The following is a 13549-nucleotide window of genomic DNA, read 5'->3' on the forward strand; positions in this document are numbered from 1 at the left end:
CTGCATTGCCAACTGAAGCCAGTAGACCATAATCTACAATGCCCTCACCCCTTAGAATGACAATACAGCAAGTGGGGATATTTTTAAAGAAGACAGGTTTTCTAACTTTCCTTACTCGATGGTGAAAATCCATCCCAACGTTTCTAAGTCCAGAAGAATGTTTTGTCACACTTGGGAATTCAACAGATTGAATATATTGGCTGGCCTAACTATATTTCCCCAGTCAGCGATGCAGTCCTACCTTGCTGAATAACAATGGAATCAAGTCGGAGTTTCATCTCCGCTCTTTCCACAATCCGCTCTTCCACGGTGTTGTCTGTGATAAGCCGAAATACACGAACGGTTTTCTTTTGGCCAATACGATGTGCGCGGTCCTATTTGTAAAAGAACACCACAATTTTTTTTTTTAAGTGTCATATGCACAGAATAAAATTGCAGACATGTGCAAAGTTCTGATAACCTCCCTGAAATCTGTACATTTGACAGAATACTTTTATTCAGTCATTGGATACAGGCCATCCCTAATTGCCCATGAGAAGGTGGTAACATTTTGCTGAACGACCACAGTCCTTGTGGTTTCGGGATACCCAGAGTGCTATTAGGAAAGGAATTCCAGAATTCTGGCCAAAGTATACATCAAAGCCACAGAAGAACAGGTTAAAATCAACATCTTCAGCAACCCAAACAAATAAGACACTAATAAAACTAATCAGTTGCAGTTGTAAAGACCACATTCAAGTTTAAATCCTAATTAGTATTGTTAGTCAGAGCAATACTGAGGGTAATCCAAATACACTCAGCACTCTTCAGATACCAAGGATTAAAATTAGCCCTCTTTACTCTGATGCAGTGACTTGATTGCAGACACTGTACCCTTGAATATCCCTTCAGGGTATGATGAGGCTCAGTTGTAATATCGTACACAACAGAGTTAACTGTCAATACCATCTGTCTACACAGGAAAGTACTGGAGGAGACTAATATCTGAGGCAACATATTTTAAGGAAGGCATCAAGCCCTTTAGAAAAAGAGGAAAGACAAGGAAAGGAAGGAAATACTTCAAACAAACAACAGAAACAGTGCAACTGTGCACATAAATAATGAAATTCTGCTCTTGAAAACCTGAAATCTCTTTTGTAATTATCAATCTCCTTTGGTTTGATGAATTATAGATAATTAAGTTTCATTAATGATCCTAAATTTTCTTCAGTTTTAACTAATTGGGTAAGTGAACATAAAAATTATTATTTGCCCAATTGATCATATAGTTCACGCCATGAAAAAACAGAATCTTTTGTGTAATAAAGGCAGGGAAAAGAAATTGCTACTGACAGTTCAGAAAACTTTGCAGAATCCTGGTAGGCTATTATAATGAAAATAGAGTTTTTAAATAAGTTACACTTTCAATAACATTTCTGACCAAGGATTTCCTCGAGAAATATTAACTCAAATCGCTCTCCTTTTGAATGCTGACAGATCAACTTTTACTTGTGTAATTGCACCCTCTTGTGGCCATTTTTATACATGGCTATATAAGGAAAGAAGTGGCTCAGTACTGTATGAGTCAATTCTCAATGTGCTAAGTTATAGAATCATTGAGATCAACAGCACAGAAAAAGGCCCTTCACCCATCGAGTCCGTGCTGGTGAAAGGCAACCACCTAACTATTCTAATTATCTGCAATGATCCCACTTGTGGCATGGGTTGGGATGGGGATGTTCCTAGTTGAATAAATTTGGTATGGATAAATTTCAGTGGAGGAATTATGAGGATTTTGTTCAATGATAAATAAGCATGGCTGGACTGGCCTACAAAGGTGGTTGCTTCAACAGGTCCTCCTGGGAGACAGGGAAAGTACACTTGCGATTGAAAGTCTTTCGCTGCATGTGTGATGACGCTCGAGATATTTTTCACCGCTATCCTGGATAGTCCTGCTATCCCTCTGCTGTAAAGGGAAGGAAAAGGAGAATATTTTGGACCGGAGCAGGCCCAGAAGTGTTTAGCTCACTCGCGATTCTACACATCTCTCTTAAACCAAGAGGCATGCGCTGGCAGACTGTGTGTGAGCTTGAGCCACATGATAGGCATTGGAGATTGCAGAAAGCTATTTGTCTGAGACAAGGAATCAGTTACCTAGTGAGGACATTGAAGAGTTTATTGTGGTTTTGGAAAAACTGTCCATGCATTGTCATTTTGGAAAATTTCAAGAGACAGCAATGTGAGGCAGATTTGAGTGCGGTTTTAAAAATGAGGCCTTTTGCAGTAGGTTGCCGACAATGCCAAAGTTAAACCTTCAACCGAGTTTGCCAAACAGCATTTTCAATGAATATGGTGGAATATAACTCGAGAGAAGTTTGAGTTTACAATCACAAGGCATCTGCTGAAGGATAATAAATACCAGTGGGTAAGCCAAAGGGCCATTAAAAAATGTCCAAACTTTTCCGGAAAATGCACCACTACATACCATAGCTTGCAAATCCACTTGTGGATTCCAATCTGAATCATACAAAATGACGACATCTGCTGTTGCAAGGTTGATACCAAGGCCTCCAGCTCTGGTACTCAGCATAAATATGAACTTCGAACTGTTGAAAGCATTGAAAGAATCTATTGCCCGCTGTTTAAATCAAAGATAAAAGAAAATCAATAAATACAATGGCAAGATTTAGTCAGTTCAGCACTTTCCAAAAAACTCGAAACATGGTTAGAAGATTACTTTCTCTTTCAAATGGGAACGGACCTATTGTGCATTTTCAAAATTCTATTTTCCTAACAAAGTCAACTGATGAGGTTTGAATTGACATTTCCATCTCAAAAAAGGTGTCATTAAGAGTGCTTAAACTCCTAAATATTCAGCATTGAAAAAAGTACAACAGTAAATAGTTGGTACAGGAGAGATCCACATGTACAACATTGAAGAAATTTCATGCGAAACATTAACTGGTACTTTCTTTCTCAGATAAGTTTCTGGTTTGATTTTAGCTTTCCACCTTTAATTTTTCTTTTCATTTCTGGAAGATTCAATTTTTAAAATTTCAAAGCAGAATTGAAAGTCACATCAATTCGAGTCAGATTCCAAATAGGAGGGAATGAGGGGCAGCCATCGCTAAGCTAAATGTGCAGTCATCCAATGCGGACAGAATAGTGAGGAAGAAAATGCAGACAATCTGAAGGCTCTGGTCACAACTTTCAGTTTTTGTTTTGATAGACAGGTGATGCTAGAAAAATAAAAGATTGCAAACATCGTAGGACCGTTTAATAAGGATGTCCATTCATTGCTGCTTTGGGGAATTTCAAGACCGAGCAATATGCAACAGATTTAAGTGCAATTTAAAAATTGAGGGGGTTTGCAATAAGTTCCTGGTATTGCCAAAGTTAAACCTTCAACATCAATTGCCAAACAGCATGGTCCTTGGATAAACTTAACGGCCAGACAGCCTAAAATTGATGGTGGACACAATAATCCAACTCAAAAGAAACTTACATTTGAAAATGAATGGGCAAATAAATTAAAATTAGCATTTGTTAATAAAAATCGCTCTTCAATGATATATTTGAATTTTTTGAACAAAGAAGCTTGGTGCAAGTTTTGATGCATTTGACGTTGCGGCACATGAACTTTCATAAAGTGTTTAATGAAGTGTCATAGAGCATACTTGTTTGTAAAACTGAAGCCTATGAGATTAAAGTGCTAGTGGCAGCCTGGAAAAAAAAATCAACGGAAGGAAAGTAGAGGACAGCGAAGAAGTGTGTTCCCCAGGGTTGGTATAAAAGCTAATACTCTTTTTGATATGCTTTTGATATGTATTCATGACTTAGTGTAAAGGGCAAGATTTATAATTCTGCAAAGCTACATACAAATCAGGAGAGTAACCGAGAATGTAATATCTTGAAGGGCAGACATAGATTCAATTGTAATTGGATTAAAAGCTAATTCTCTAAATACTTGGACGAAAAGATTTTACAGGCTTTTTTAAACTCATTCAAGGGATATGGGCACAATTGGCTGGACAAGCATTTATTGCCCATCTCTGTCTTGGAGATACTGCCTGTAAGCTGTCTTCTTGAACTGCTCCAGTCCATATTGATGAAATGCTGTTGGAGGAAGGGAGTTCCCCCAGAATACTAACACCTCACAACAGTGAAAGCACAGCAATATAGTTCCAGGTCAGACTGGTATGTGGCTTGGCGGGGAATCTGGAGGTGATGGTGCACCCATGCATCTGCTGCCCTTGTCTTTCTAAGCGGCAGAGGATACAGTTTGGATAGTGTGGGAGTAGGATTAATTGTACAGTTCTACCAAAACATGCAGGCTTAAAGGGTCAAATGGGCTCCTTCTGAGTTATGTCATTATATGACATTTATTTTTACTGGTGTGCTTTCTGATGACAGGGAGCTGGAAGAAGGTTTTATGCAAGGAGACCCAGAAGTATGCTTTATATTCCATGTACTGCATATCTCTTTTTTTTTGGAAGATCAGCCTGAGTGACTGACCTAAGCAATATGGGCATTAAACGTATTGCTCAGAGATTCAAAGATTCTAGTGGCTTAACCATGCTTAGAGACAGCATGTAATCGAAGACCAAAAGGCATGATCCCAGCTCTATAACAATGTGACTCACCACAGGCAGTGCAGCTGTATTTACTAACTTTGTCTCTAAGCTCCTAAACTAGAGCAGACAGCTACAAATGAAATCAGGTGACAACAGCTGGAATGCTCCCAGATGTGGATATCAAATGGTGACAGGATTGGGTCAGATTATCCAAGGGTATCACAAACTAGCCCAAACCAATTTCAACATTGACACAGGGCCTAACAGAGCTCTACGATGCAGAATCAACAGCAAAACACAAAATGAGGCTGAGACCAACAATTTTCTGATCTTCATGACCCAGATGTACAACGGACAATTCTGCTACCTGTTAACTCATCAGTGAAAGCTGGGCAAGTACATATTACTTTAGGGAAAATGAGCATCATCACAGACCTCTCTTTCTTCATGGGGGGTTTGTCCATCCAGACGACAATAGTCATAGCCACGCCACATGCAGTAATCTTCAAGAATATCCATCAAACGGGTCATCTGGCTGAAAATGAGGACTCTGGAACCTTTAGGACAGTTATGAGAAAGCAGGAAAAAAAGTCTCAAATTGAAATAGTCAGATATCAGCAGCTCTGAAAGGGGTATATTTCATGATTCAGAACTCAATCCCAGATAATAATAAAAGCTGGTTACAGAAAAGGACTTTTATGAAAAATAAGCAACATGATTATACACATGAGAGCTTTTTCAAATTATTTCATGGAATCTGACCATCAAACTTACTGCCCATCCTCAATTAGTTCCATTTGCTATTTTCCAATCCATGGACATCATTCTATGACCTAAGCAATTCTTAAAGTCAATGCAGCCAATAAATCTGTACCAATCCCTTTTACGTGTGAGCCAATAAATCCTAGACAGTTGACAATTTTTAATTCCATTGATTGTTTCAGCATATTTTCAATTCTAATGTTTATTCCATTATGCCCTTAGTTCCTCACAATTTCTGACTTGTTCTTTGTATCCTGTATCATGATGCCAGTAACAAAATATTTATTCAAAACCTCTTCCATATCCTCATTCCCAATTATAATTTCCCCTATCTCTGCTTCTCGGGGGCCTAAGTTTATTTTCACTAAACTTTTCTCATACAGCTGTAAAAGTTTTTAAAGTCAATTTCTGTATGATTTACTATTTATGCTCATCTCCTAATTTCTCTCTTTTAAGCAAATTCGTGGGTATCCTTTGCTGATTTTTAAAACTCTGAATTTAGGACTTGATTTTGGATTTAATTTTATCACTTTAAACTTACTAAAATTCAAAAATACTGATTACTCCTCCCCAGATTTCTTTTACTTCAAAGTTATTAGTCATAAACGATACCAAACTAAAATACCACCTTTCTGGATGTGTGCACATTTATGTTGAGTGCAAGATGGAAGAATAGCATTGGAACATGTTGAAGTAATGCTGGTAAGAGTGAATGTTTCGGCAGTGGATGGGCTAAGGTAGGCCTGGAGTTGGGTGCAGTTGTGTAAATAGAATTTGTTAGTCTTGGTGGTGAACTGGACGTGTGACTGGAAGCCAATCTTGCAGTGTAATACGAGGTCAAGCTTACAGGAAGTCTGGCTTAGCCTCATTCACTTGCCAACTCGGCAATTTTTTTGCTGAGAAAGTTTCCATTGTCGACACTGGCACAAAAGAAAGTAGCAAAAGGCATATGTGTGGAATATTGGATTACAAACATAATTCACTCTTGCTGACTGCAGCTGCCTAAAGATTTGCAGTTCTACTGGCCCCAACTATTCACCTTTAAGTCACATAACTGAACCTACGGGGAGCCAAAAACAATGCAGCCTGCAAACATAGGGGTTTAACCAAACCTGCTTTTGGGCTAGTCATATCAGGACCAGAGATGTGACCAAGATCTTTTATTAATTGCCTCTACCTTGTATAGGAAAGCGCAAAAGCCCAATTAAGGCTACACATATAAAGGGTGGAGGGTGATAACAGTGCTCATAGCTTTCATAAGACAGGAATTAGGAAACCCAACTAAGTAAATTTTCCAACTAAAATTAGCACCAGCGCTCGATGAATACCTACTCTGTTCCCTCAACTTGGGCAGCAGCTTATCCAAAACCACCATCTTGCCACAATTGTAAACAAGATGAGTGTCTGTAGTGTAAGGAGGACCAGGTTCAGCGCCATCAAAGAGATACGGGTGGTTACAGCACTTTCGGAGCTGCATTAAGATGTTCAACAAGCGCATCTTGTCCATCTTTCCAGCAGAGTTTAGAATGTCAATGTCCTTCATCAAGATTTTTGTGTACCTGAAAACATTAAAAAATAAATGTACAAATAGATTGCAGTTTTAAAAGGGCAAAACAAAGCTCAAAATTGAGGTTCACAGATGAAAAGTGGCTATTGGGACAAAGTATTGCAAGGCTGCCAGCGCACTTTGAACCCACACTCACCAACATAGAAAAACTTCAGGAGAAATGCAAAAACTGAAAATACTTCCATATTAGCATCAGTTAAAACCTCATCAAATGTCGTGTTTGAAGACAGGCTTTGGAGCCATAAAGTCTGAAGGCACAAGTAATTTAGGAAGCTAATGTAAGAATGAGAAATTCAACCAGAAAATGGTCTCGTATGTGACTTGTCTTTACCAGCCTATTCTCTTCTCTTGACAGCTTTTTAACATCCAGTTGAACAAACAGACAAACATCGCTTTTAACATCCTCAAAGGGAGAGACCTCTGACACACCCAGCACTGCAATGTCAGCCTGCATCATGTCAACTCATGTTGCAAGGCCAAATTTTACCCAGAGGCGACAGTGCTACCAATTAAACAAATTTGACACTGCAAAAACTTCTGTATTTCAAACTCGATTATTCTGCTTACTAATGCAGAGCTTGCATTTGCAAGCCAGCAAATCACTTCCGGAAAAGCAGATTGTTTGGGTGCCATCCAAAAGTATTTTAAAACTTTAAATCCACAACAAGGTCGTGGAAGTTACTGACTTCTCAAAACAGTGCCCTGGAACTTAGCAAGATTCAACAACAGATATTCACTTACCATTCCCTTTGCATTTTACTGAGACCAACGTAGATCTTAGTCTCTTTTTTAGGAGGCAAGCTTTTTTCAACCTCTGCTTTAATCCGCCGAAGCAAGAATGGTCGGAGTACCTTAAAGTTTCAAGATGAGGAACAATAGTGTTAGAAGGTGGAGAAAGTTGAAAAGCAGAATTTGCCGACTGTTTCCTGTAGAGTGGTAAAGATGCAATAAACATTGCCAGTCTGAGAGTAGATGGAATTGTAAAAGTTGTCATAATCTGATCAGACTATAGGGTTTCACTCTCATTATACATAGATGACTGTTGGTGGTTTAACCTGAGGGCTACTCATTTAAACAGAAAGGTGAAATGAGTCTTTGAAGTTCCAGAATTATTATGAAATTTTGAAAAGCAGTCATGAACATGGAGAGATCTGGCCAGTTTGTAAACTCCTCATCATCCTGTAATTCCTCAGTTTTTTTTCAAGAAATAAATTCTTTGTCTCACAAGCTTACGATACAAAATGCATGTAGCATGCCACTTGCCAGAGGGGTGATAAACTTACCGCATGTAAACGTTCCACTAGCTGCTGATCACCGAGGCAGTTGTTTGTGTCAAACCATGAGTCAAAATCCTGCATATGCCAAGGAAAAAGTTAGTCTTTGCACAGAAGTATGAAAAAGTTTTGTACTATATTTTTTCTTTCAAAATCACTTGTCAGAATTCTCATATTTAATTTCTTCTATTTTCTTCCCTTCACCCTTGGTGGAAGCAGGTCACCAATAGAAAGACTTTTAAGTGGCAACTTGATTCGAGTTTATTGCCAAAATAATCATTCATCTTCACCAACAAACCTGGATTAATGAGCAATGATTGGGCTTTTGGATACAGTATGGCATGTTAAGTTGGTTCTGGTAAGTGCAGATCTCAACATGTGTTGAAAAAGTAATCAGGATGTAGGATTGAGTTTATTTTTAATAATTGCTCACAGTGTAATTGTATGTAACGATCAAGCAGGTAAGGTATTATTATTTCATTCTATTTAATTCCAGCTAATAAGACACTATTGTCATACCATCGAGGCATTTAGCTATAGCTGTTAAGTGCAATTTACCACAGTGACCCAGTCAAACATAGACTCAATGGTGGAATAGACCCACTTTTATGACTTGTTTCATTACAGGGCAAATGTGAGGACACTTTAATTGAAACAGTTTTTGTTTTAAATTGGTTTAGTTTATTCACATAAAATGCCTGAAAGAGTAATTTATTTTAATGCATGTAAATAACACAACATAAATTTGGATTTGACATTTGGATCTTGCTAATCAACCTGTTTAGAGGTGTTATTATACACCTCTGGAACAGATCAGACTTGAACATGGGGTTTCTGGCTCAGAGATAGGAACACTATCAGTGTGCCATAACAGCCCTGGTCTGAGTCCTCTAATTAGCTTGCAAGTACTTCTTTTGTTGTTTTCATAAATGTGGCTTTCCAGAGATTCTTATTACCTTTATCTTTAAATAACTATATTATAACTATTACTATAACTATCATAAAACAATCTAGGCTGTGCAAATGGGAGCTCTTGTAAAACGTGTGACGAACCTTATATTTCTGGAGAACAAAGGTAGTACAAAATTTTTATATTGAATTATATTTTAGGGAATCAATTATGAGATTAATAGGAAGGGATATCATCAGAGGTGTGCAATAACATAAATTTAAAAATCCTGTGATAGGATCAGGAATTTCAGGATTTGAACACTTAGCATTAATCAAGGTACAGTAATATATTGCCAAGTCAGAATAAGGGCTGACTTAGGGACAAACTTGCGGTTTGTGAAGTGCCTACATTCTGAATGCTCTTGGCTTTCTAGGTGGTGAAGGCCAAGAAGTTTGGGAGTTGCTGTAAGTAAAGCCTTGGCAAGATCTTGTAATGTATCCTGTGAATGGTAAACATTGTAGCGACAGTGGTGTTACAGCTAAATAAAGGTAATTATGAGGGCATGAGAGAGGGAACTGGCGAAAATAGACTGGAAGCAGAGCGCAGGGAAGACAGTAGAGCAAAAATGGCAGGAGTTTGTGGGTATAATTGAGGACACTGTACAGAGGCTCATCCCCAAGAAAAGAAAGATTATCCGGAGAGGGATTAGTCAGCCATGGCTGACAAAGGAAGTCAGGAAATGTATTAAAGAAAAAGAGAGATCCTATAAAGTGGCCAAGAGCACTGGGAAATCAGAAGATTGGGAAGGCTACAAAAACAAACAGAGGATAACAAAGATAGAAATAAGGAAGGAGAGGATCAAATATGAAGGTAGGCTAGCCAGTAATATTAGAAATGATAGTAAAAGTTTCTTTCAATACATAAGAAACAAACGACAGGCAAAAGTAGACATTGGGCCACTTCAAACTGATGCTGGAAGGCTAGTGATGGGAGATAAGGAAATAGCTGGAGAACTTAATAAGTACTTTGCGTCAGTCTTCACAGTGGAAGACATGAGTAATATCCCCAACAATTAAAGAGAGTCGGGGGCTGAGTTGAGTATGGTTGCCGTTACAAAAGAGAAAGTGCTAGAAAAGCTAAAAGGTCTTAAAATTGATAAATCTCCTGGCCCCGATGGGCTACATCTTAGAGTTCTGAGGGAGGTGGCTGAGGAAATAGCGGAGGCGTTGGTTGAGATCTTTCAAAACTCGCTGGAGTCAGAAAAAGTCCCGGATGATTGGAAGATCGCTGTTGTAACCCCCTTGTTCAAGAAAGGATCAAGACAAAAGATGGAAAATTACAGGCCAATTAGCCTAACCTCGGTTGTTGGTAAAATTCTAGAATCCATCATTAAGGATGAGGTTTCTAAATTCTTGGAAGAGCAGGGTCGGATTAGAATAAGTCAACATGGATTTAGTAAGGGGAGGTCATGCCTGTCAAAACTGTTGTAATTCTTTGAAGAGGTGACAAGTAGGTTAGACCAGGGAAACCCAGTGGATGTGGTCGATCTAGACTTCCAAAAGGCCTTTGATAAGGTGCCATACAGGAGGCTGCTGAGCAAGGTGAGGGCCCATGGTGTTTGAGGTGAGCTACTGGTATAGATTGAGGATTGGCTGTCTGACAGAAGGCAGAGAGTTGGGATAAAACGTTCTTTTTCGGAATGGCAGCTGGTGACAAGCGGTGTCCCGCACGGTTCAGTGTTGGGGCCGCAGCTGTTCACGTTATATACTAATGATCTGGATGAAGGGACTGGGGGCATTCTAGCGAAGTTTGCCGATGATACGAAGTTAGGTGGACAGGCAGGTAAGTACAGGAAGTGAGGAGGCTGCAGAAGGATCTAGACAGTTTGGGAGAGTGGTCCAGGAAATGGCTGATGGAATTCAATATGAGCAAATGCAAGGTCTTGCACTTTGGAAAAAAGAATACAAGCATGGACTACTTTCTAAACGGTGCGAAAATTCATAAAGCCAAAGTATAAAAGGATCTGGGAGTGCTAGTCGAGGATTCTCTAAAGGTAAACATGCAGGTTGAGTCTGTGATTAAGAAAGCGAATGCAATGTTGTCATTTATCTCAAGAGGGTTGGAATATAAAAGCATCGTTGTGCTACTGAGACTTTATAAAGCTCTGGTTAGGCCCCATTTGGAGTACTATGTCCAGTTTTGGTCCCCACACCTCAGGAAGGATATACTGGCACTGGAGTATGTCCAGCGGAGATTCACACGGATTATCCCTGGAATGGTAGGTCTAACATATGAGGATAGGCTGAGGATCCTGGGATTGTATTCACTGAGTTTAGAAGATTAAGGGGAGATCTAATAGAAACTTACAAGATAATACATGGCTTGGAAAGGGTGGAAGCTAGGAAATTGTTTCTGTTAGACGAGGAGACTAGGACCCGTGAACACAGCCTTAGAATCAGAGGGGGTAAATTCAGAACAGAAATGCAGAGACATTTCTTCAGCCAGAGAGTGGTGGGCCTGTGGAATTCATTGCCGCAGAGTGCAGTGGAGGCCGGGTCGCTAAGTGTCTTCAAGGCAGAGATTGATAAATTTTTAATGTCACAAGGAATTATGGGCTACAGGCAGAATGCGGGTAAGCGGAGTTGAAATGCCAATCAGCCATGATTGAATGGCGGAGTGGACTCGATGGGCTGAATGGCGGAGTGGACTCGATGGGCCGAATGGCCTTACTTCCATGCCTATGTCTTATGTCCTATGACAGTGCACAGGTAGTGAAGAGAGTGAATATTTAAGGGGATGGGATGCCGAGCAAACAGATTGTTTTATATTGGACAGTTCACAAGCTCCTTGAGGAGGGAACTTTATGCACACTGATCATAGTGTCATCATGAGACAACAGAAACTGATCCAAGCAAAGGAAAGCTAAGTTAACAGAACACATCTGCCCATAAGATGGGAAGAGTTGAAGAATAAGTTTGGGAGATGAAATAAGTTGACACAGTTCTAAAAAGAGAAGGGCTTGAGGAATATGACGGAAGGTGGGCAGAATTATGGAAAAGTAATAGGCTGATTAGGACAGAAACATGAATATACTGGACAATCAGAACCAAAAGGTCTCAACTTACATCAGAAGAATTGAATACATCAGGCAACAGGAAGTTGAGCAAAGCCCACAATTCATGGAGATTATTCTGCAAAGGTGTCCCTGTCAGTAACAAACGGTTTGTTGATTTAAATTCCCGTACTATTTCAGAGAGCTGAGAAGAAAAAGAAAAATTTTAATAATTGTGTAAATACAAGAGTAAAACAAATTTCAAGAATAATTACATGTATTCAATTAATCACAAAACTTACTTTTCAAAAAAAAGTGCAAAGATACAATGCCTACCACAGCCCAGGATTGCTTAAAGTGTTTACACATAACAAACTATTCTTGAAACATAGTCACTGTTTTAATGAATGAATGATTTATTGTCACATAATCTAGGGAGATACAAAGAAAATGTGTTCTATTGCCGCAATCTGGCGTCATTTTGAGGTACAAAAGAATTTTCAAAACTTGACTATAAATCATCTTCATTGACCAGGGTCCCAAACACAGCTTCAGGACCTCTGCAAGGTCCCTGCTCTGGGCCTAACGCTGCCAGGAGTCCCCTGTTCTGGGCAGTGACACCACTGCAGTCAACAGCCCACTACCACCAAGAGTCCACGCTCTGGGCCTATTGCAGCCAGGGATCCCTGCTCCGCCACCATTCCTTGCATCTTTACATTGGGCCTACAAGTCAGGAGTCACCGCCAACAGCGCTCTGGCTTCTCTGTGATATCACGAAGATGAAGGAAAAAAAGACAAAGGAGAGAAAAAGAATTTGGCCAGCATGAAGCGGACGGCCTCAGCCTGAACATTACCCATGCTGGTGCTGCCATCTTGAATCAATCCAAGCAATGTACAAAATGCAGCAGCCAATTTGTGAACTTCAAGCTCCCACAAACAGCAATGTGATAATGATTAGATTTCAATCTATTGTGATGCTGACTTAGGGATAAATACTGGCTAGGACCCTGGGAAAAGCTCCCCTGCTTGTTGCCAGAAGAACCTCTGGTGCTGTGCCGCTTGGCTACTACCAGGGGGTCTTCTGTCATTGTGTGGTGTTTTCTTAGCCACAGTAGTTTGTTTTCAACCTCTCTGTGGTATCCATCTTTTGTTTTGGCGCCTCTCTCTGCTGATCTCCACTTTGCCCTCTCGAAGAGATCGCCATAGCTTTTTAGTTCTGGTCAAATGACTGAGAATTATACTTTGTTTCTGGATAACATTTATCACTCTTGAAGTTTGAAGCACCTCTTCGTTTGTTTCACAGTCTGTAGATGGAATTTTTTAGCATACCTCTTAGGATCCACATCATAAAAGCTTCTGATTCCTTCCACAGATCTTTACTTATTGTCTAGATTCCTGAGACACACAGCAAAGTGAACAGAATGTAGCACCTCAAAGATTGCTTTCCAC

At 39.6% G+C, this 13549-nt stretch overlaps 1 protein-coding gene across 2 annotated transcripts in view; it reads right to left on the reverse strand.

Moving 5' to 3' along the window:
• Positions 1 to 13549, reverse strand: part of smarca1 (SWI/SNF related, matrix associated, actin dependent regulator of chromatin, subfamily a, member 1) — a 106621-nt gene that overhangs the window by 34103 nt on the left and 58969 nt on the right. For both annotated transcript variants that reach the window (XM_060832512.1, XM_060832511.1), the window contains exons 9-15: positions 12174 to 12305; positions 8166 to 8234; positions 7624 to 7733; positions 6648 to 6874; positions 4989 to 5110; positions 2465 to 2617; positions 242 to 374 (exon numbers count right to left, since the gene is read on the reverse strand). In XM_060832512.1, coding sequence (XP_060688495.1) covers positions 242 to 374; positions 2465 to 2617; positions 4989 to 5110; positions 6648 to 6874; positions 7624 to 7733; positions 8166 to 8234; positions 12174 to 12305 — 946 coding nt within the window. The remainder of the gene's footprint in view (positions 1 to 241; positions 375 to 2464; positions 2618 to 4988; positions 5111 to 6647; positions 6875 to 7623; positions 7734 to 8165; positions 8235 to 12173; positions 12306 to 13549) is intronic.

Source organism: Hemiscyllium ocellatum, chromosome 11 (genome assembly GCF_020745735.1).
Source record: "Hemiscyllium ocellatum isolate sHemOce1 chromosome 11, sHemOce1.pat.X.cur, whole genome shotgun sequence".
Lineage (NCBI taxonomy): Eukaryota > Metazoa > Chordata > Chondrichthyes > Orectolobiformes > Hemiscylliidae > Hemiscyllium > Hemiscyllium ocellatum.